This window comes from Antedon mediterranea, chromosome 6, assembly GCF_964355755.1.
Source record: "Antedon mediterranea chromosome 6, ecAntMedi1.1, whole genome shotgun sequence".
In the NCBI taxonomy this organism is placed as follows: Eukaryota; Metazoa; Echinodermata; class Crinoidea; order Comatulida; family Antedonidae; genus Antedon; species Antedon mediterranea.
In genome coordinates this window covers 1,027,298-1,050,490 of record NC_092675.1, presented here as the reverse complement: position 1 = coordinate 1,050,490, position 23,193 = coordinate 1,027,298, and the positions used below count along the sequence as shown (strand labels likewise).

The following is a 23,193-nucleotide window of genomic DNA, read 5'->3' as shown; positions in this document are numbered from 1 at the left end:
ACTTTATAGTTCGTTATTTACGCGTGTGTTTTACCGCAAGTTGTATTTGTTGTGTGTTTCGTATTCAATGCACATCAATGGATTGCGTGTGTCCTTGATTACATGCAATTACCTTCATAATCCAACCAATAGTACATCTCAATGACTAATAAGTTGAATAATCAATAAGAAATGCAAGCTGCATCAATATACAATAAGTAGGGCCTATACATTCTGCGACGTGCTTCGATGCATCGTATCAGTATACAGAATAGAAATAAATGAGAAGATGCTAGGTTATAAACCAACCTTGATATCGTAGTACCCAGGTAGGCCTACTTTTATTAGTTCCTCATCATATTTTTACACATAGATTCACTTTGAAGTTTATTTAGCCCGGCTTAATATTGTTTGAACTAAATTCGCCGCATTAGCAACATGTAGCCCTACGAGCCGATTCAAGAGCTTGTTAAAACCTAGGCAACAACGAGGTTGAAATTAGCCCGGTCGTCCTTTTAGTAATCAACTCATCAAAATAATTCAATGTGCAGATGAAAAATCTTAACAAGACAAAATACAAAAAGTTAAAATACAAAGGTTAATTTTTTTTAAAGAAATGTATGGAAATGTACATTTAAATAAACCTACAGACCTGCAGTAAATTAGTATCAATTCAAGTTTTAAATTTATTCGGATTTCATGCGCTTAATTTCATAAAATGTGTATTTCATGCACTGAGTTTTTATTTATTATCAAAATGCGTATTGTTTTATAATAAATATAGTGCAAATACATTTGAATCGAACTGCTGTACTTTACTCGTACGCATGTCTTCAGTGTTAAATCCAGTTAAATCGTTTAGTATTTACGTAGTTGTGTGTATTTAATATTACGACGGCTAATACTGATAGGTGGATAGGTTATTAACGCAGCAAGCATACTTACGGCAGCGAAGCAATGCAAATGAATAGGAAGACAAGTACAGCTGCATTGTGTATGTAACTGTAGCACACTCCTCCATATGGCTTCAGTAGTTTAAGGAAGAGAAAGCTAATATACGTTTGGATATTATCAATGGCTACGTAGTAATCATAATAAGTCGACATGCAATTACTTGTTTACATAAGCTTCCACGATATAATCAATCATCATGAAATATAGGTAAGTATATCTTATTTTATAGGGTGTTATTTTCAGCGAAAATATTCAAATAAGTCTGTTTTAATATGTCTCATTCACTAGTCTAAAACACTACGCTACTACCTCTACTACATTCATTCATTCATACATTTACTAATTGACATATTCATATCGTAGTTCATGGAGGTAGGCTTATACCTATACAGAATGCACTTGCGGTGTTCAGATATATTTTTCTCGAAATAACCAATAATCTATACAAGTATTTGTGTCTGTATCCTGGTCCATGTCATAAAGGACGCTTGTTGATTTCCTTTCAAAGGTTGAAAGGAGTAATAGGCCTTGTAGGCCTTGTAGGCCTTGTATATGCTGAGAAGAACGATGAGTATCTATTGAATTAGACTTATGGATATATTACCGGGGCCTATATAATTCTTATAAATAAATGTCTTCTCTATCGTAGGCCTAAGTCAGGTATGTTTGGAATTACAGCCATCTTATGTATGTGAGCAAGTGTCAAAATACAGGTGATCGATTATGTAATGTTTGTGTTTGTGTTTTGATCTTAGCTTTGGAAGATACCATGAATGAGTGTGAAACAAATAGTTAACAATAGGAGCACTCGATAGTTTTAATAGTGGAGAGATTTTTATTGAAAGAAAAACTATGTATATTTTTTTTTTATAAAATGCTGCCTCAGTTTTCTATGGAATGAACTGTTTTAGAGATGAGGACTTACAACGCACAATCTAATGATTAATGTTAACCAATTTAGCGCTATTCAATAAACTTACAATCCATGAATTTAAAATACTGTTCCAAGTGAAATTATATTAAATGATAGTGCAATTAAGTATACGTTATGGGAAAAATAGGTCCATTGCGTGTTGACATAAACTATTCTGTGTTGAAATACGATTAATAATGTAATGGTTTGGCTACGAATTAGCTAACAGAGAGTCGAGGGACAATATTAACGACAGTCGGTAAAGCAAATCGAGTGACGTAAAATGTTTAGTTCAGTGACATTTTAAACACGTCGTGTTTTTTGGATTAAAAATATTGCTGTTTATGTTTACGTAATGTTCAATATGTTATTATAAGTGTTTCCAGGGTTTCGCTATGACATTGAACGCCGTACGTCCAGAATAGGTAGAACCATACAAAGATATTATCAGTTAGTACCGGTATATTATATTGTAGGCATATGACAAAATGAAGATGAGCGGCCTACTTTACTTTTGTTCTTGGTGGTGTCAAGTTCCGCTTACATCAATTGTCTTTTTACAGGGTTGTGCCGAACGTTTGAAAAAAAAAAACATTTGGAAAACAAGTTATACCATTTTATTTTACTTTTCATTATTAACAACGATGATTGATTATTCTTAAGCTCTGTCTACACTATCAAACTTTATGTGACAACAAAATATATACTTTATTTGGGCATATCACTACCATATTTGGGCATATCACACTTTTTCAAACTAGTTTGATAGTGTAGAAAGAACTTTATACGTTATATTTCCAGCTTTAGATTATATAGTGTATATTTATATTATTCGTTTTCCCAACTGGGAGAGGATGTCAGTATGCATAATATAAATTGGAAGTCAGATACAATTTTGTTTTGGCAATATGAATCTGTTTTCAATTAAATATTGAATATTTAAATATGGAATAACAAATTATAACTGTACATTGTGTTTGCTTACTGTATTTATTTTAAAATGAAAATGTAAATGTTCTGCTAGGGACGCGAATTGGGTTATGACTTGTTTTAATGTGTAACAGTTGAACTATTTCTGTGTGTATTGGCTGTGTGATGTTTACTCACTAGCAAATGTGTTGACAAATATCACGCCTTCCATTTCAGTAAAGATACATTCCCAGTCTTTGGAGACAATTTGTATGTGATAAAATTGTGCAATTTATTAATAGGTCTACGGAGGAGGCTTACTAAAATGAATGGTTAATTGTCTCTCGAATGTGTGTGTAGGCCTACCTTTAGATGAACGAAACTTATTTACAGTACGTGTAAAGCCTTTAGGCCGCCTATGCCTAAGTTGTATTCTTTTTTTTTTTGCAAACGCGGCTCTACAGCTCACTATGTCGGTCGGTCGGTTGGTCGGTTGGTCGGTCGGTAAACACTCAAATTTGAGCACGCGACTGCAGCCAGCCGGCCAGGTATATGGCCTTGTTAACCTCGTAGGCCTGTCAGCCGGCCAGGTATATGGCCTTGTTAACCTCGTAGGCCTGTCAGCCGGCCAGGTATATGGCCTTGTTACCTCGTAGGCCTGTCCAAACTCTTATTCTCATTCGGTAAGGAAATCTTATATACGTGGGCATTCTATTCTAATTTTGGAAATCCCGTTTTTGAGTTTTCACTGCCATGCCTAAAGCACAGCGGTCAAACCATGACTGACTTTAGAAATCAGGTCTTCGAGTCCTCGATTTCTCCTTGCAAAAGTGTCGAAGTAGTAGTTTGCCATATTATAAACGACGGTGTGTTAAATGGAAATATGATTCGAGTCATAACATAGCAAAGAAAAAAACATAAAAATAAAATAGATAATAAATTGAAATAAAGATATTTATTTCAAATTTAACATTACGAGACGATTTAGTTTTGAATCCTATTGTGCTGCCTATTCATAAACCAGCATATATGTTACCGAACCGCTTTTATCTGATGTTTCTTCATCTGCTGTCACTAACATAAGGAAATTGAATTCTGTTCTATCATCGATTAAACAGCAGTATAGGATCGGAAACACAATCAGACCCAAAATAGGGTGTGTTTTACTTCACAACCGCTTTACAGAAGAAAAGCCTGCAACACACCCGGATAATATTATATATTGATTTCATATAAGAATATAATATTGTAAATGTTTATACTTCTGTTTGTGTATAATAGTATACGTGTGTACATAGACCATTTATACCTCCATGCATAGACTATATCATATTTAAACAAATTGATAATGTCAGGTTGTTGACGATGCGCTTCTTTATTTATCTTCAATAATTTTGATTGCGTGAATAATTTATTGGTATGACGTTGCAGACAATATAAAATGCGGATGATGAATGCAAGTAATTTAAGCTTGGTTCCGGTCCACTTGCTACGCGTCTGCGCAAACTACTGCAACGCGCAGTTGTTGGAAAAACCTGATGCCTGGATCTAAACTCAGAGGTCATCTTTGTGATTTCGGATTATGTAAAATATTTCTACAGTGTGGAATAAACAAAAGAACAAGACTGGCGTTTAATGCTTTTGTAAATATCACTTAAATTTAGTTTAAATAACAAGCTTAATTATTTTAGTATCCAATCGATCTGAAATAGCTAACGTCTAGTAGTAGGTGTACAGAATTTTAGGAACGTTTTAGTAATTCACATTGAAGCATGTCATTGTCATCATCCGTCTTTGCAAACCCCAAATACAATTAAAATGATTTAAGCATGCAACAATAAAATATCGTAGCATAAGCTTCAGGATAGGTATCCTTAATTATTAGTTACTAATTAACACAACATCACCACGTGTCACCACTCATCTTTTTGTACAGGTAATATTGAGACTTTGGTGTCCTGATGCTGGTAGCAGTAATTACTGACTGACTCACTCGTTGGAGCTTCATAAGACAAACATCATTATTCTGTAAGGAATGAGTTCGTACTTTGAAGGATCACAACCACACATGAGGTAAAATATTTTCGATGATTTGGTATGGTATAGGGGCCTAGTTCTAAGGTTTCAAAGTTAGGTTTAAAATAAAATGAAAATGTCATGTCACCAAACGTAGGTTGTAAGGAAACAATTTTACTTTTCACTGAAATTAGTATTTCAATAAAGATCAATCAATTTTTATTTTGATCTAAAATGAATCTAATCAGAAAACAATTAATCTAAAATTGTTGTAACCAGTTAGTTTAAGTTTAAATTTCAAAGCAAATAATTTGTCTGTAAAGTTGATTTTTTTTTTTATTTACTATTTTTTTATTTGAAAGTAAGAAATTATAGTATTTGCAAATTACAAAACACAGTGTGTTGAAGGCTGCCAAACACAGTGTGTTAAAGGCTGCAAAACACAGTGTGTTGAAGGCTGCAAAACACAGTGTGTTGAAGGCTGCAAAACACAGTGTGTTGAAAGCTGCAAAACACAGTGTGTTGAAAGCTGCAAAACACAGTGTGTTGAAGGCTGCAAAACACAGTGTGTTGAAGGCTGCAAAACACAGTGTGTTGAAGGCTGCAAATCTGATGTCATTTTTATTTGGCTCTGGCATCCATTTTAAGAGTGTTTGTCTGGGTATTAAATGTCTGTGAATCAATGAAAAACTAACTTTTCCAATTTCGTTTTTGATAGTTTATAGTTATAGAAAATTTGGAATTTACTGAGTAACCGTCTCTAAAGTATGAGTTCACCTTTATAATTTTGTTCGGAATAATATTATAAACAATAATGAACATAAATAATGTTTATATTCCACTACAGATTAGCAGCTCTTCAGCCTCTAATCGAGGAAGATGAATTTAGAGTAGAGTTACATAAGAGTGAAAGGCGTCCTCGGTACCTACATCATCCCCCTGATGGGGGTTGGGGATGGATAGTTGTCGTTGGATCGTTTATGTGCATGTATATATCATTTGGAATACCAAGAACATTAGGCATATTTGTAACACCACTTGTTGATAATTTTGAGAGCAACACTGGGACAATTGGATGGATTGTTTCAATGCCAATGACTCTCCTGTTAACTACTGGTAAGATATAAATGGTGCTAAATACATTCACTATATTGCAGAATGATCAAATCAATTTCAGATGAAACAATACGACTTTCGTGGGGGCATTTAAAGCTCTATCTTACGGCATTAATATTAAGGTATCTATTTTGTCTGTATTCTAGGTCCTATTGCAGGTGCACTATGCAAGAAGTATGGTTGTAGAATAATTGGAATTGTAGGAGGTGTGTTAGCAGGTAGTGGACTCCTAATTGCATACAGCGCCACCAACGTATTCTGTTTGGCAATTGGTCTAGGTATTCTTCCAGGTAAAAATTAAGTTGATTATTCGACTGATAACTAACATGATAATGCATCACCATATGAAAAGAATGTCACCTCGTGTGATCATTAGGCCTGCAATATCTTTCTCAATATCACCACATGAAAGGAATGTCACCTCGTGTGATCATAAAGGCCTGCAATATCTTTCTCAATATCACCACATGAAAGGGATGTCACCTCGTGTTATCATTAGGCCTGCAATATGTTTCTCAATATTTATTGAAATGTATCTAAAATTGACTCATCTATTGATGTTTTTGTTTTAATTATTAATTAATTTTTTTTCTTCCTTTTGTAAAAAGTTGTCGAATATCACATTTATCTATGTCAACGTATTACAGTATGATATTATTCATGCATTATAAAGTAGTATGTTGTTGTTGTTCCACTCTGTAAATGGTAAGGGTTGATGAAGTAGGCCTAAACATAAACTCACTATTAGAAGAAAGAGCAGCATGCCTAGGACCCATTGAGGCATTCTGTCTTGTGACATTCCTTATGAATCGCAATTTCATTGTATAATTTCTAAAAACGAACACATTTTTTATTTGATTGTTGATGATATTTCAGGTCTAGGATTTGGATTAGCTTCAACAGCAAGTGTCGTCATTGTCAGTCGGTATTTCGAGAATCTATTTATTTTAGCCAATGGCATAATCTACCTCGGTGGACCAATCGGTTATCTATCAATACCTCCTATAGCACAGGTAATTACCTATGTCTTTCATACAAATATCCGGTTTAGCCAAGACACTTAGGATTGAGGTCTTTTGTTCTTCAAACCCTATTTATTTAAAACGCCTGATTATGGTATTTTTTACTATAAGATGAAGTAGGCCACACATAAACACGCCTGGAAATATACCATCAGAATAAAGGATGTATTTGTTCGCTCTATGCTCTAAATTAAACTTCAGGACTGATTGCAACACACCTGCTTTAATCTTGCAGACTAGAAAACCAAAACAAACAATAAATATTAAATAATTTACAGTATTCAATCTTTACAAACCTTTTTACTTCGTTATGAATCGACGAATTACATAATTCTTGCATGTCACACAAACTAGATTATTTTTATACGGTTACAACCTTTTTTTTTGGTAGTTATTTTTGCAACTGTATGACTGGAGAGGAGCTGCATTAATATTATCAGGTGTCACTCTGCACATTGCTGTTGGAGGAGCGCTAATGAGACCAGTTCATCTTTCCAGAGACTTTAGAGAAGTAGATCTTCACGAAAACGATGATTCGCATATAGCCGACGAACAATTCACCAATAATGGCAATAAAAAACATAAAACACAGCCAACAAGAAGCAAACGTTTACGAAGCATTATAAGAAGCTTTGTCAGACATTTAGAATTAAGATTATTTTGTGAAAATGCAATGTTTGTGATCTTGTTGCCAGTTATACTATTAAGTGGATTTGCTTATGAAGCGTGGTTAATATACGTTGCGCCACAAGCAGAAGAGTTGCAAATTTCTGCTACAATGTCAGCCATTCTTCTTTCGTCCACTGGTGTTGGCGCTATAACTGGCCGTCTTGCGCAGATTGGCATCTTGCATTGGAACATTATTTCATCTTACAGTCTGTTGGCATTTGGCACTGTTATTGCTTGGCTGTCGTTAATGATGGACCCACTTTTTCAAAATTTTACTGGATTGTTAACTTTTTCTATAATATATGGTATAGCCACTGGCATCATGATGCCACTTGGACCTGTTCTCGTTCGCGATTACGTTGGTATGAATAAATTACCTGCTGCTCTTGGTTGGTTTAACCTTGTTCGTGGAACTGGGGCTTTACTTGGTGGCTCAATAACTGGTAAGTATACCCATTCATTTGTACGTTATATTCAGACGGCCAGTAAGTCTTGGTCTTGTTATAAATATTACATTATTGATTTGGTCATCTCCACACGTAAACTGTGTATTGTGCTGTTTTTCAAATTCTGGAAATTACAAGCTCGCTGTGTGTGAACGAATGCCACGATAACAATAATTTGACATTGTGAACAAGTACCACTACTGATGTTAATATAATCTATGATTATCTATGAAAGGCATAGAACTGATGGTGTGCACAGACGATTCAATTGTTACTCTCTCTCCGATATCATGATTTTAAGGATTAGCCTTTATAAAGAGTAGGTTTTGTCCATGTTTGCTAATAGTAGGCCTACCGTGTAATAATGCATTTGTGTTATTATGTTGCAGGTGTTCTTCATGATTACTATGGTAGCTATTACAAGCCGTTCATTGTGGTAGGAATGGTGCAGTTCATGTCTGTTTTGATGATTGTGTGTAAGCCATGTATTCAACAATTGATTGAAGGAAAAAAAACATCAGTGAAAAACGAAAAGGAACGAGAGTTGTCGCCATAGATAGAATGTGTCATTTCCTTTTTGTTGTTGTTAATCTTTTCCTTTTCTTTTTGTTGTTGTTCATATTTATTGTTGTTATAATAAGATTATTACTATTAATACTATTGTTAATGTATTACTGTTTTTTTACTATCATTATTCATTTATTATCCTACTTTTTGTTATGAATTATTCAATTCAAGATTGTATACATGCCAAAATACAGTGCCGCACAATGTAGTTGTCAAAGTAATTTTCTACAATGTGAATACAATATAATATGTATTATTTTATACGTTTCATGTTCTTGAAACAATTTTTACTTTTAAAAAGCCGTAGTCGACGGTATATCACTACAGTAGAACTACGCCTTTTGGAACACTCCAATTAAGGGGACACCACTATTAAGGGGACAAACCTATTAAGGGTAGGCCTACAAGCTTATTAAAGGGACAACCCCTATTAAAGGGGTTCTACTCTATGTGGTTTCTCAAATCTTGAATGTTCCATTGTTATCCATTCCATTGCTTATGAGGTAGAGTATCATAATTTTAGTAGTAACCAAATTGATGAAGTCATCGTTGAACCGGTTTAAACAAACAACCAACCCTTAACAATAAATATCGAATGCATAAGTAATGCGATAAACTGTATAATCCGAAACAAAAGGGATTGTGAAAAAAAAAAAAGTTTTAAGATTGGAGCAATTGTTGCTCCATGTTTTAACACACGTTTGCACATGCTTTTCATATCACACGCCATAACCTACAAACCCACTCCGACCACGAAACCCGTGTCTGTGAAATTGTCACTGTCAGTATTTGTAAAGTATTACCTTTTGTAATGAAAAAAATTGAAGCAACAAAATAATTATTTATTTAAAATACTAAAATTATAAATGTAAATAGGTAACAATAACAGTACCGTAGTTATATTATTTAATTTCCAAAGCTGAGTGTCGATTTGTTTAACTATGCAGGAGTGTGCGTTTCTAATTTCCTTGGTAACGCAACAGTGTCAAATGTTATGTCACAATTAAGGTATCAACCATTACCATATCATCTTCCGAAAAGCATTTTTCAGTCATAACAATGAATTGGATACATATACTGTATATAGATAAGTTAAATTCTGTTTGTAATATTATTCCTAATAATTATCAGAAATCGATAGCAATAGATAGATCGATATTGGTTTTAATATTCTACAGTTTGTGGCATTATGGTAAATAATAATTGATTTGGTTAAATCTGCTAACAATAACCAAGGAGAGTTAATTCTACTTGATTCTTCCCTTATTGCAAACAGAAATAAACATTTTTTTTTGTAATTTATTTCATTTTTATATAGAGTAATATTTAGTATGAATGATTATGTTATTTAATTGCAATAGTTTATAAAGTGACCTTATCAGTCGGGCAGTATGTAGTGCCTTTTATGTGTATTGTATATTTCATATTATATATATTATATTTATTAGATCATCATGAGTAAAACTCAATGTGAAATGATATATGTGTATATATACAATTGAGTATTAAAATATTCCTAAACTAGTGTACAGTAGGGGTATCAGCAATGCAAACTTAGGCTTTAGTTTACATTGGGTTAATAGATTTATCCAAAGAAATAAAATGCTATAGAATTTGGAAAGAACTGTAGAATGCGTGTTTTTGTTCATTCATTCATTCATATAATAGATTCTAGAAAGTTAAGTTCGGCCACAAACTTTTATTCTGATTTCTAATTCATAATTTCAAAAGGATTGAAGAATTTCGGATAGTTTTGAGGTAATTTTCCGTTTTGATATAATACGGTAATGTTTCCCTTCATTCAGCCGTGTTGCTTATTTCTGGATCCGGTACCAAATCTGGCATTAACTTATGTTTTCCGGTATAATTTTAGAATCTGAAATGAATTATATTATTAATTGACCCTCATTAAATGTGAACGCAAACAATGTATAATGAAGCGCCATTTTGCTTATTTGTAAGAAAAATATAGGTACCTATATTTGTCCTTGTTTCAGATGGGATTTAAATTCGCAATATAGCCTACAGCACCACCTTTTGATTTCGCATCCTAAATAATCTTTTGCATAATTTTAGTTCAAAATTAAGATTCGCATCTGTCAACAGATTAATTGATTTAATTCGGTTTAAAAATATGCAACGGCAAATTTAAATTGTTAATGTAGTTTAATTTCATAGACCTACTATATACGATACCAGATTGTGATAATTCGGCCACGGAGTTTATATTTGAAATTCCAGAAAATTCAGTTGAAATCAGACAATACAGAAAATATTAATTCAGCTGGGCCGGCCGTATGGGATTAAACAACACATTCAGTTATTGAATGAGCCGCATGCATAGCGTATTTGCATCCCTGTTGCATGCCTATACACATATTATAAACTTGTGTCGATCTTTAATAATCTTATATTGCATGCATATATATAGTTCATCTCTAAATCTGGACTGAACTTGTGTTTTTTTTTGCATACTATTTATAGGCATAAATATGTATTTGTATTTTTACTCTATGGATGTAAATTCTCCCAATTGAAGACAAGATGAAATTCCAATTAAAGCCGTCGTTATGTGCCGAGATTATTCATGTTGTTTTCCGTTTTTAAAAAAATTATTATTTTCATGGTTTCCGCTTTTCTTATTGGTTTTCTTCTCTGGTTTAAATATTATGTACTGATTTGTAACCGACTAAGTTGTTCCGGAGCTGCTTTCCGGAAGTTATTTGATACGGTAGCCAAGCGCGTAGAAAACACAACATACGCAACAAAGTATTGCACATTTATTATAAAAAATGATCAGTTATATGATGAAGATTTGTCTTTTGTTATCGATATTCAGTGTTTTTGTCTACGGTAAGTTTGTACTATTGTTTAGTTATTAAATATTATGTAATTAAATTATATGAGTATGGAGGGATATCAAACTGCGATTAGGCCCATCGGTTACTGTATCAGGAAATAACATTATATTGTATTAACGTCGCCATCATCTATATATAAATTTACGTAAGTGCAAAATTCGGTAAATCGCGGGTTATTTCTAAAATTTTTACTCGATGGTATATCAAGTTGATTCGTACTTTCGGTACTGATTTTAACCACCTGATGTAACATCCCATTTCGGACATTCGGTATAACACTTAGTTATTGAATACGACTATAGGCCTAATAATGCTATCCCATCATCTAAACTCGGAATAAATTATTGTATTATTTATATTTTTGTACACAATTCTATATTACTACTCCATGGATATAAATCTCCGGATTAAAGATAAGATTATTTCCTTAATGGTTTTCTTTGGTTTTGAATATATTTACTGAATTTCAAAGGTTGTAATTCGTACAATACATATTTAGGAGCTATTGTTCTTTAAACATAGGCCTACTACTAAACACATGACAAGGTGATTGCATATATATTATACAAATGATCTGTTATATGATTGATTTGCCTTATTTTATTACTTTCTGTGTTTTTGTCTATGGTAAGTTTGTACTATTGTGTTATTAAATAGTTAGGCTATGCATGGTTAGGGCGTATTGATGGACAAAAAACTGCATAGGCAGTTGAAGTAAATAACCTTAAAGTGTATTTGTATTGCATACGCCATCATTACTACTAATATTGTGAACATGCTTGAAGGGACGAAGAGTATTATTCTAAAAGGGCCAAGTACACCATACATCCGGGAGCTGTTTGAGAGGGACTATAAGAACGTTGTTTGGCATGACAATAATAATTATAGTACCTCAGCCCCAAGTTGCATCAATCAATGTTTGCATGTTTACTATTGATTTTTGTTTACAAGCATCTTGCCTTTATCATCTTGGGCTAATCTGAACTGTCATGTTCCCCAAGTTTGTTTTTCGACAAAACATAGACAACGGTATACATTGATGCATGTTCATTCCAGTGAGCTGTAAGCCGAAGGCTAGAGGGCGTACTCCAGACTGAAAGGGATTCCAACAGGAGGGGGAACCAACAAGATCGGCCGTAAAAAATAATAATCTAATATAATACATTAAGACCACATAAATTACAACACATTTTCTTGCCAAAGCACAGTGAAGTTTTTATAAAATTAAATATATTGTTAATCGCAATGGAATTAATAATTTCTTGGTATATCTAGCATTTTTTGTATACGAGGATCATATAGAATCGTTTTTATACGCTTAAACGCGCTGCGTTGCGTATCGTTCTCACGCATATATAGGCTCAACACAGGCGTAGTAGTGCGTACTGCGTAGGGCATATTCGATTGGTCAACTGCAGCCGCCATCTTGTTGGTTCCCTCTCCATGGAGAATCACTTCTTGAACTGCTACAGCACTAAAGATTGCTATCCAGCCTTCGGCTATTACAAATCACTGGATCATTCTCTCCTGATCGTGTGGTGGACACTGTTTCAATGTGGGTTCAACACACGATAATTTAACTCACTTTGCACTTTACATTTTAATATCTATTTTCTTTTTAAGGTGACATTGCTGATCAAACATGTTTAACTGCTGACCCTCTTCGCTCACTTGATCCCATATATGACGCTGCTTTTATCGGTAGCTTTATCGAATATATAGAAGATCCACAAACACTCAGCATAACATTTGGACGGGTAGTTGATACTGGAAGTGGTAATAACATACAATTAAGATCATATACACCTGAACATGGAAAACATTTTAGAGACAAGCGCTATTATTACAGGCAATATTTGTCAGAATGGGATGGCAGTCACAGAGTTGGAGCTTTCTTCTGTAATGTAACTGGTTTGAGAAACCAAACGTCACCGTCATACATTCCTTTAATTATACTAGCAAAGGAAGGTTAGTCTTTTAAAATTATTTCTATGAATTAAGCTTCATATTTGAATTTTCATTAAACATCTGTATGAACTGAATGTTGTTGGCAACATTAAAGTGCAAAGGAAAAAGATGTACACATGTCTAATAAAACATCGATTAACCTTTTTCCTGGTTAAACATTGTTGGGCAACACATACTTAAATGACCAAACATACAGCTTGTTTTTCTTTTCAGTGGTTTATGTAATAATCGTAAATAGATGTACTGTATTAAAACTTCTTATTGTAATGTTTTTACAGCATATGTCAAACCGGAAAGGCAAACACAAACTGTAAGTTTTGGAGAAACTGTTACAATAAAGATGCATTTGAAGGAAGGTGATCTAGATGATCTAAGATGGCGACGTGATGGAAATGTTATTGACAGCTGGTCTGGTTCCAGCAATATCACAATTCCGTATGTCACAAAAGACGACGGTGGTATATATGAATGCTATCTAAATGGAAGCAGACATGAGGGTAGACACGCCATTGTAAGACTTATTGTAAGAGGTAAATAAATGAATTACATAACTATAAGAGATTAATCAATTATATAAAATACTTATACATATAATATACTACTTGACTTTGTCTAAATTGTTTACTTGATTGGCAGTGTCAAGTAAAACTTTTGAACAATTTTTTTTTAATTCTTCGCGTTTTAAAAACTTATTCACCTTAGTCACATACTGGTACATTATTTCTAAATTGAATATCATTCACCATCAAAATGTAACAACGTACAACATGTATATAGTTATTTAAATAGATTTGATATAATTGAAGATTATAGCATATTTCTCTTATTTATCAAAGATTATACTTTAAAATGAACTGCTTTAATTATTTAAGAATTGTGAAACGTTCATTCAAACATCATCATTCATATTGCAGGTTGCTCAGCCTCTCGTTGGGGTACTGATTGCCAGAACCTCTGTCCTACTTGTTATAATGGTGGTATATGTGATGATGTATCTGGACTGTGTGTATGTCCACCAGGATTCAAAGGAGAAGACTGTAGTGAAGGTATTTTAAGTGAAATGTTAATGTTAATAAACATTCTTCCTTTGAAACATATTCAAACTTTACACGTAGGCCTACATACACTTATATTTTATACAGAATGGTCAAACATTTCACAATTTCATTTATAACATTGCTTATGAAAAAAAATACTATTGTATCGTATTCGTACATTTCGGTCAGAGAAATAAAAGCACCATATTTCATGTTTCCTTCAGTTATACCTGATATTGTAGATACCTATGTTCAGAAAGTCAAGTAGGTAGTTATTCAATAATAATGTTTTACTTTAATTTCTATTTTGTTCTATGCTATCGCACATCGATGTCTTCCTATCACTACTAACTGTATTTTTCTTTGGAAATTTATTGTTAAAATCTTTAATTTACTAATTACAATTATAATCAATCTTTATTTGTATAATATGTTTCTGGTGATTAGGTTGTGGAAATAACCATTGGGGAAGAACATGTACCCATGTGTGTAGCAGTAGCAATCCTGGTTGTTCTGGTTCAATGGGATGTATTCCAGACCCACTAGGATGCTCTTGCATGGCTGGATATAAAGACCTTGACTGCAAAGGAAGTAAGGAAGTATATAATTATTTTGGTTATTACTGTATTTTATCCTTTTATTCTAATCAATAATTAAATATTGAAAACTAATTGTTAGTAAAAATCAAATCAAAAGATTGATCTTCAAATGGACAAAGTTGTCAAGTAATTATTTTAGGGTTGAATACGATTTTTTTTAGTATAACACGTACTAGTATTGTATACAATAAATGTATCTAATACAATTTTAATTAATTTTCAGTCGCGTGCAACGCTCACTATGTCGGTTGGTTGGTTGGTCGGTCGGTTGGTCGGTAAACTAACTAACTTGAGCCGCGACTTCAGCCATGTATATTGCCTTGTTCATATTATGTTACATGTATGTATTAGGTATTGCTTTAACACAAATTAAACGTTCTCTAGTTGCTGAATTAAATTAATAACAATCATGAGCATAGAGTTTACAATTACATAACAAAGGTTTCACTTCTAAAAAAACATTTCAAACGATACGACGGCCGAAACAATGTTTGTTTTTTAAATTGTCCACAGCTTGTGAAACAACAGGGTATTATGGATCAACTTGTAGCGAGCAATGTCACTGTGCAGCTGGTGTGACTTGTGATCCAAGCAGAGGATGTCCAGATGGACCATGTGAGGATGGATATTCCGGAAAAAACTGTCAAGGTTTGGACATTATATATACAGATATTTATGGATCCGCCATTGCTATTATTGTTTTATTTAATATTATTATTATTATATATTAATATCAGTTATGGTATTTCGATCGTACACAATCTTACTATTTTTTTTTTCAAAATCATACAGAAACTGTTATGATTTGTTGCTAAACAGAATATGTAAAATAATGTTATATACATACATTTTTTGAACGTTCAAAATGTATTTTAATTATTATATTCATCGCGATTGAAGTAGGCTACTTTAATTCACCAATATAAAGTATGTAATTCATAACTAATGATCCTTGAAATTTATGAGGTATAATAGTTTAGTTTGTTCTTCAAAACTAGTACTTTGTATTTCTTTGTAATTCATGTATTGTTTTGGAATCCCATTATAAAGATTAGGCCTATGGCATTTAATCGTATCTGCTGTTAAACATTTTAGTTCCTAATGAATGTACTGGTGGATGGTATGGTGATCTATGTAAGTACCAGTGCCATTGTGAAGATTATGGACCATGTGAGAGAAACACAGGAAGTTGTGGTGATAGAAAATGTAAACATCTTTGGATAGGATCTGATTGCCAACTTGGTAAGCAAATAAATGATGATGTTATTCATTTTACATTTATTTATTTAGGAAGATAAAGGCATTTTTCCTAATTTACGTATTTCTAGTTAGTTTAAGAAGATTTATACATTTTCTAAGCCTCTCTTCTTTAATTTCAAATTGTAATTGGTTTAATTTTTCATGTTTCCCAGACGGAAGAACAAATGTCAATTTAGTTGTTCCTTCTAGCAACCGAGGTGCGTTATTGACAATCACGTGCATTATCCAGGCAAATCCAATACCACGTGACGTAGACATTAAAGTATTACACGGTGACGTAGTTCTTGGAAATGGTGTGTCTACGGTTACAGAATTGAACTACACAAACACGATAGTGTTTAGCGAAATTAATATGAAAGAAGGTGATGTTTTTAAATGCCAAGTGCAATCAGACATTTCTGGTAATACAAAAACGGAGGAAGCTGTAACCATTTATGGTAAGTGACCTGTGATTGTATTTGTTGATATGATGTTGCTTTTGAATATCTCAAATGCCACAGTTTTGTTTTTCAATATACTGCCTTGATCATAATACATACTATATAATATACTATTATACAAGTATATAAGTATATATATTAGTAACTACTGTATACCCAAATTATTGTTATTTATTTAATTCGAATAGGAGCATTTACCTAGTGGATATGAAGCGACTACAAAACTAAATTGTTTTCATTGCAATAAATTCCATTAAAATGTTGGCGAAAATTAATTATAAGTTCATTTCAGATCCTCCAGTAATGACAACAAAACCCAATGTAATAGTCTCAGATTCTACAGTTACAATATCATGGAATGAATGGACAGCTACTGGTCAAAATGGAGATGGCCCTCTAATAGGATACTCTGTCTGCTATCGACAAACTGCAGAGAAATGGAAGCCATGCTCTGAATTGGTTACAGGGTTATCAATCACTTACAATATTGAGGCTAATGGAGAAGATGGCTTTCACCGAGGAGTAGATTATGAGTTAGGGGTGATAGCTGTTCGACCTGGTAACTTAGGAAATGCTAACATGAGTCCTTTGACACAACTTTTTATTCCTTGTCTTCGTAAGTAAAACCATATTAAAGTTGCATAACAATCAACTAGTTTATTTATTTTCACGCACCAGTTAGGTGAAACATTAATTCCATTAACATAGAAAAACATTGTTAATGACGTAACCAACTCAATCGGTAAAATGTTCCTTTTAAAGTCTTTACAATACAACCAATATTGAATACCTATCGCACTGTTTGTTTAAATTTATCTGCTAAAAGTTATATTACTGTATGTATTGAATTGCTTGTTACTATTTCATCTTTTAGTTCCTGATGCTGTCCAAAATGTCAAGACGGAAAGTCAAAAGAACTCCATTACTATTACGTGGACATCTCCTAAATCTGAACACTGCAAGATCGACTTTTACAAACTGAAATATAAACTTCAAAATCAGTGTCTGTGTGCTGAAAATCAAAATGAAGATGAATCGACTGTCTGGTTATCGGAAACCAGCCATACCATTACTAGTTTAGAGGCGTACACAAGTTATATTATCAACATCAGTGCTGTTACTCATCAGCTGAAAGATGATCAATACTTAGAAGGACCAATAACAACTGTCAATGCAACAACTAGTGAAGAAGGTAATAAAAACGCATTTGATGTATAATTCTTTTACTAATAATTCACTGTATGATAATTGTTTTCGCTACAAAGAAATTATTTATTTGTATTATATTTATATAATGTTCCTATTTTTATTCAGATGTTCCAAAGCAGAGTCCAGCAAGCTTTGTTGTTGGAATAATGTTTGTTGGTGTGCTTATTGGAATTGTCTTAACCCTTTTCACATGTTTTGTAATTAGCAAAGTACGAATATCAAATACACAAGTAACGTATAAATTCAAAATATGACAATTTAAAAGAATTGTATGCTAAAAAAAAGCTTTTGTTGTATTGGTAAATGTTCCTTTATTTCTATTGTTTTTAAGATACTCAAATCAAGAGATGATAAAAGACTAGAGGTAAGACAATGTTACCAGTAATTAAACATCATGGATTAACGTACATTCAATGTTTTGACAAATAAAAACAAACCTGTATATTAATGAAGTGTTGTAAATACCTTTCTATTTTATTTTCAAGGTACCCAAATCAAAAGATGATAAACAACAAGAGGTAAGACAATGGTACACTCTCCTCATCATTTACTGAATGGTGTGACGTTGTAGACCCTTATTCTGCAAAACAATGGTACACCCTCCTCATCATTGACTGAATGGTGTGACGTTGTAGGCCCTTATTCTGTAAGACAATGGTACACCCTCCTCATCATTTACTGAATGGTGTGACGTTGTAGGCCTTTATTCTGTAAGACAATGGTACACCCTCCTCATCATTTACTGAATGGTGTGACGTTGTAGGCCCTTATTCTGCAAAACAATGGTACACCCTCCTCATCATTTACTGAATGGTGTGACGTTGTAGGCCTTTATTCTGTAAGACAATGGTACACCCTCCTCATCATTTACTGAATGGTGTGACGTTGTAGGCCCTTATTCTGTAAAACAATGGTACACCCTCCTCATCATTTACTGAATGGTGTGACGTTGTAGGCCCTTATTCTGTAAGACAATGGTACACCCTCCTCATCATTTACTGAATGGTGTGACGTTGTAGGCCCTTATTCTGCAAAACAATGGTACACCCTCCTCATCATTTACTGAATGGTGTGACGTTGTAGGCCCTTATTCTGTAAAACAATGGTACACCCTCCTCATCATTTACTGAATGGTGTGACGTTGTAGGCCTTTATTCTGTAAGACAATGGTACACCCTCCTCATCATTTACTGAATGGTGTGACGTTGTAGGCCCTTATTCTGTAAAACAATGGTACACCCTCCTCATCATTTACTGAATGGTGTGACGTTGTAGGCCTTTATTCTGTAAGACAATGGTACACCCTCCTCATCATTTACTGAATGGTGTGACGTTGTAGGTCCTTATTCTGTAAGACAATGGTACACCCTCCTCATCATTTACTGAATGGTGTGACGTTGTAGGCCCTTATTCTGTAAGACAATGGTACACCCTCCTCATCATTTACTGAATGGTGTGACGTTGTAGGTCCTTATTCTGTAAGACAATGGTACACCCTCTTCATCATTTACTGAATGGTGTGACGTTGTAGGTCCTTATTCTGTAAGACAATGGTACACCCTCTTCATCATTTACTGAATGGTGTGACGTTGTAGACCCTTATTCTGTAAGACAATGGTACACCCTCCTCATCATTTACTGAATGGTGTGACGTTGTAGGTCCTTATTCTGTAAGACAATGGTACACCCTCTTCATCATTTACTGAATGGTGTGACGTTGTAGGTCCTTATTCTGTAAGACAATGGTACACCCTCTTCATCATTTACTGAATGGTGTGACGTTGTAGGCCCTTATTCTGTAAGACAATTGTACACCCTCCTCATCATTTACTGAATGGTGTGGCGTTTTAGGCCCTTATTCTGTCCCATAATAAACAAATTGATATAATAATCAAATTTAACAAAAACATTACAATTTTATTTACAGTAAATTACCATTATTAACTTATGATTATGCATATCATTCATTATTTGTATCATCCCTTTGTCAATGTTTAGATTTCAGAATTAGAAAATAATAGCAATCATATATTTTTATTTATTATTTTTAGTTACAGGAATATGCGACTTACAATAATGCTGAAGAAAACAACGACAATACTTACCAGGAAATACAGATAAAGGATGACACACATCAAGTATATGTGAATGTTTCAGCAAAGAAAGATACAAATTAAATTATCCCAGCCCCAATTGCATTATAAATGATGCATTATAATATATAGTCTCCACTGTAAATTCACTATACGATTTTCCAATTATTAGTTAGTTAAATCATGGCGGAAATCAAGCAAACTGGTTTTTGTTTTGATTATGAGCAATGTATTCCTCTTAGATTATATACCGTACTATGTTGTTTGCTTGTACGATTAGCTGTATATTATTGTTGATCAGGTATTTGTCCCAACTCTGACGTAATTTGTTCTTGATACTAAGTAGGCCTACACGGATAATTTTAATTATCTATTTATTTTTAGTCTCTAATGTTATACCATGGCCATATTATTGTATCTTATAACGTGTCAGATCATTAAGAGGTAACGTATGGTAGAGCTAAATATATAATGTATTTAAGTTTGTCAAAATGATTAGTAGATCTGTGGTCCCTACAAAGTATCACCAAGTATTATAATGTTTAATCATAATAATGCAGTAGATTATGTGCGCTTCACGTTTTCCTTTTTTAAAGATATGTTTTTACTTAGTCTTTCAAACAAAGAATAACAATTAAATTTATTATTAATCAATGAATAGATATATATTGTTTTATACAGTACACTTGTATTTGACGTGTGCGTAATAGATAGTAGTATAATTGTATGAGATCAAGGGCCTCTGATTCAACCGTTTAAAGCTGCATGCGACAACAAATGTGAATATGCCCATATATGCCAACATGTCACTACTTATACCATTTTTTGTCAGACTATGTTGAGCTTATGATTGTGTTACATAATTTGGCGTTCATACTTGTAATGTCTGTTCAATACAAGTACTACTTTTGTTTCCCTTATAGGCCTAAATGTACACACGCCATCCGACTAATGTTCATAACATAGGCAAACCTACGTTTTGATAATTCGATCATGATAATGGCGGGAATCCCTCAACATATTTTGATTGGTTTGGACCATTGCTGGTGTACGAGAACAGATATCACATGCAACAGAGCGATATACAAAGATGAGGTTGTGTTTACTCACTGATCTGAACATTTATTTTTATCTCTTGTTACTCGGCAGAAAACCCCCTATATAATACAACAGCATACAATATAATATCAATTTGTATCATATTGTTTCAATATTTTGACAATTCCATTGAACAACAATGAAAACAATCAGAAGATTTAATATACCATAATATGATCACTTCACTATAATTAATAAGAAAAATAACGAGTTTAATACCAGATCCATAACACCAAATTCAAGCAATGTACTTTAAACTTCAATACGGTAAGTCATCCAAGGACAAAGCTGTGTGTCAAAGAGCTTAATAATTCATTGATAACGACACGTATGTTTCTATGGAACGCCGTTTACGCAACATTTTGATGATATGAATTTTATGACGCGATATGTGAATGAAATGCATCGATATGAAATTGAATGGCGCGATATATGAATGAAATGTTTTGAATTGAAAGCTTTGAATTGAATGTTTTGAATGAAATGTTTTGAATGAAATGTTTTGAATGAAATGTTTTGAATTGAATGTTTTGAATAAAATGTTTTGAATGAAATGTTTTGAACGAAATGTTTTGAATGAAATGTTTTGAATGAAATGTTTGAATTGAATTGAAAAGTCAAACTATTGGCGGCGTATGTCATTCCCGCTCGCGATTTTGTTTTAACCTCTTAGGCCTAAGCCTGGGTACCCTCATCTCCTTTCCACGCTGTCATCAATATGGATCCTTTACAGAGAAACCTAACAGATCTGAAACATTGGAATACATATTTCCGAACCCAGGTCTGTTAGGATTCTCTGTAAAGGCAGCGTGGAAAGGAGATGAGGGTACCCACGCTTAGGCCTAAGAGCTTGAGAAAAAAATCACGAGCGAGAATGACATACGCCACCAATAGTTTGACTTTTCAATTCAATTCAAACATTTCATTCAACACATTTCATTTAAAACATTTAATTCAAAACATTTCATTCAAAACATTTCATTCAAAACATTGCATTCAAAACAATTTATTCAAAACATTTCATTCAAAACATTTCATTCAAAACATTTCATTCAAAACATTCAATTCAAAGCATTCAATTCAAAACATTTCATTCATATATCGCGCCATTCAATTCATATCGATGCATTTCATTCACATATCGCGTCATAAAATTCATATCATTGAAATGTTGCGTAAACGGCGTTCCATATGTTTCGTTTGTAGGCACATAGAGAAGCAGAATAAGAGAAAATTGTATTAGTTTATATGTATGTGTATTGTTTCTGGGGTCTTTCTCAAGACAAGAAACTTGATTTCTTCTAGAGAAGACCCCAAATGATAGTTTATTAACATGTTCATTTAAATACACACCTATGTTTTACTGTACAATACTATTATGCCATTATTGAATAAATAAATGTTTTTTTAACTTGAACTTGAATTATCATAGTCGTTGTTACAAATGAACGATATAAAGACTAAGTAATTCATTCATTGTAATAAACTAGATGGCACGCTCGCTTCGCTCGCGTACCATCTAGGGGTGCTCACAGATGGTTCTCGAATACAGTAGAATCCACGGACGGGGACTTTTTTGGGACACTAAACAAAAACGGAAGTGTCCCCCTAATTGGGGTATTCAGAAATAGAGACAACAAAACCAATACTGGATTCCATAAAGGACAATTAATTTATGTGGATTAAAGAAATTAGGGAGAAATGGAAATGTATGTACGGGAATTGGGCGGCACGTGGTGGTGGTGATGGAACCGCAGTAATAACGTTGATTGTATTTATATATTATAAGAACCAAACTAAATAAATAGACCTAGACATTCTGCGAAATGGAAATCGGAAATGCAAGCTTCTATTCAGTGAAAAATTAAACTGTAGTCTACCTAAAAAATCATCGGTTGTGGTGTTGAAATTCCTGTAAACATTTTTGTGAACCAAACTGGGTCGAATTTCTGTCATGAGTACTGATTTGTTGGCCTGTGATTTATGACGCCTAAGGGATCTATCTAGACTTATTTTTTAGAATAATGTACGTACCTG

At 33.4% G+C, this 23,193-nt stretch overlaps 2 protein-coding genes across 4 annotated transcripts; both read left to right on the top strand.

Annotated features, from left to right (window-relative positions):
* The first annotated feature begins 829 nt into the window (after nt 1-829).
* LOC140051986 (monocarboxylate transporter 13-like) lies at nt 830-10,198 on the top strand. The gene is made up of 7 exons (XM_072097347.1): nt 830-1,140; nt 4,692-4,828; nt 5,619-5,887; nt 6,034-6,177; nt 6,764-6,900; nt 7,301-8,021; nt 8,414-10,198. Exons 2-7 carry the CDS (start codon nt 4,791-4,793, stop codon nt 8,578-8,580), a joined length of 1,476 nt encoding a protein of 491 aa, XP_071953448.1. The 5' UTR covers nt 830-1,140; nt 4,692-4,790; the 3' UTR covers nt 8,581-10,198.
* A 3,509-nt stretch (nt 10,199-13,707) lies between these two features.
* On the top strand, nt 13,708-20,648 carry LOC140051596 (uncharacterized). 3 transcript variants are annotated; one of them, XM_072096857.1, is made up of 12 exons: nt 13,708-13,950; nt 14,335-14,466; nt 14,905-15,048; nt 15,570-15,704; nt 16,152-16,298; nt 16,469-16,753; nt 17,049-17,372; nt 17,631-17,948; nt 18,071-18,174; nt 18,297-18,329; nt 18,451-18,483; nt 20,017-20,648. In XM_072096857.1, exons 1-12 carry the CDS (start codon nt 13,761-13,763, stop codon nt 20,140-20,142), a joined length of 1,971 nt encoding a protein of 656 aa, XP_071952958.1. In that variant the 5' UTR covers nt 13,708-13,760; the 3' UTR covers nt 20,143-20,648. The 3 variants fall into 3 exon arrangements, with proteins under 3 accessions (XP_071952958.1, XP_071952957.1, XP_071952959.1); XM_072096856.1 differs by having other exon boundaries at nt 18,071-18,195; XM_072096858.1 differs by lacking the exon at nt 18,071-18,174 and having other exon boundaries at nt 20,017-20,126.
* The last annotated feature ends 2,545 nt before the right edge of the window (nt 20,649-23,193 follow it).

What these genes read in the sequence shown, in the direction of transcription:
- LOC140051596 (XM_072096856.1), top strand. Translation starts at nt 13,761, where the DNA reads ATGCATTTGAAGGAAGGTGATCTAGATGATCTAAGATGGCGACGTGAT. An exon ending in AGACCTTGACTGCAAAGGAA is followed by an intron (nt 15,049 to 15,569) that starts GTAAGGAAGTAT and finishes AATTGTCCACAG; the next exon opens with CTTGTGAAACAACAGGGTAT. An exon ending in GAGATGATAAAAGACTAGAG is followed by an intron (nt 18,330 to 18,450) that starts GTAAGACAATGT and finishes TTTATTTTCAAG; the next exon opens with GTACCCAAATCAAAAGATGA.
- LOC140051986 (XM_072097347.1), top strand. Translation starts at nt 4,791, where the DNA reads ATGAGTTCGTACTTTGAAGGATCACAACCACACATGAG. An exon ending in GGATCACAACCACACATGAG is followed by an intron (nt 4,829 to 5,618) that starts GTAAAATATTTT and finishes ATTCCACTACAG; the next exon opens with ATTAGCAGCTCTTCAGCCTC. An exon ending in CAATACCTCCTATAGCACAG is followed by an intron (nt 6,901 to 7,300) that starts GTAATTACCTAT and finishes TTTTTTTGGTAG; the next exon opens with TTATTTTTGCAACTGTATGA.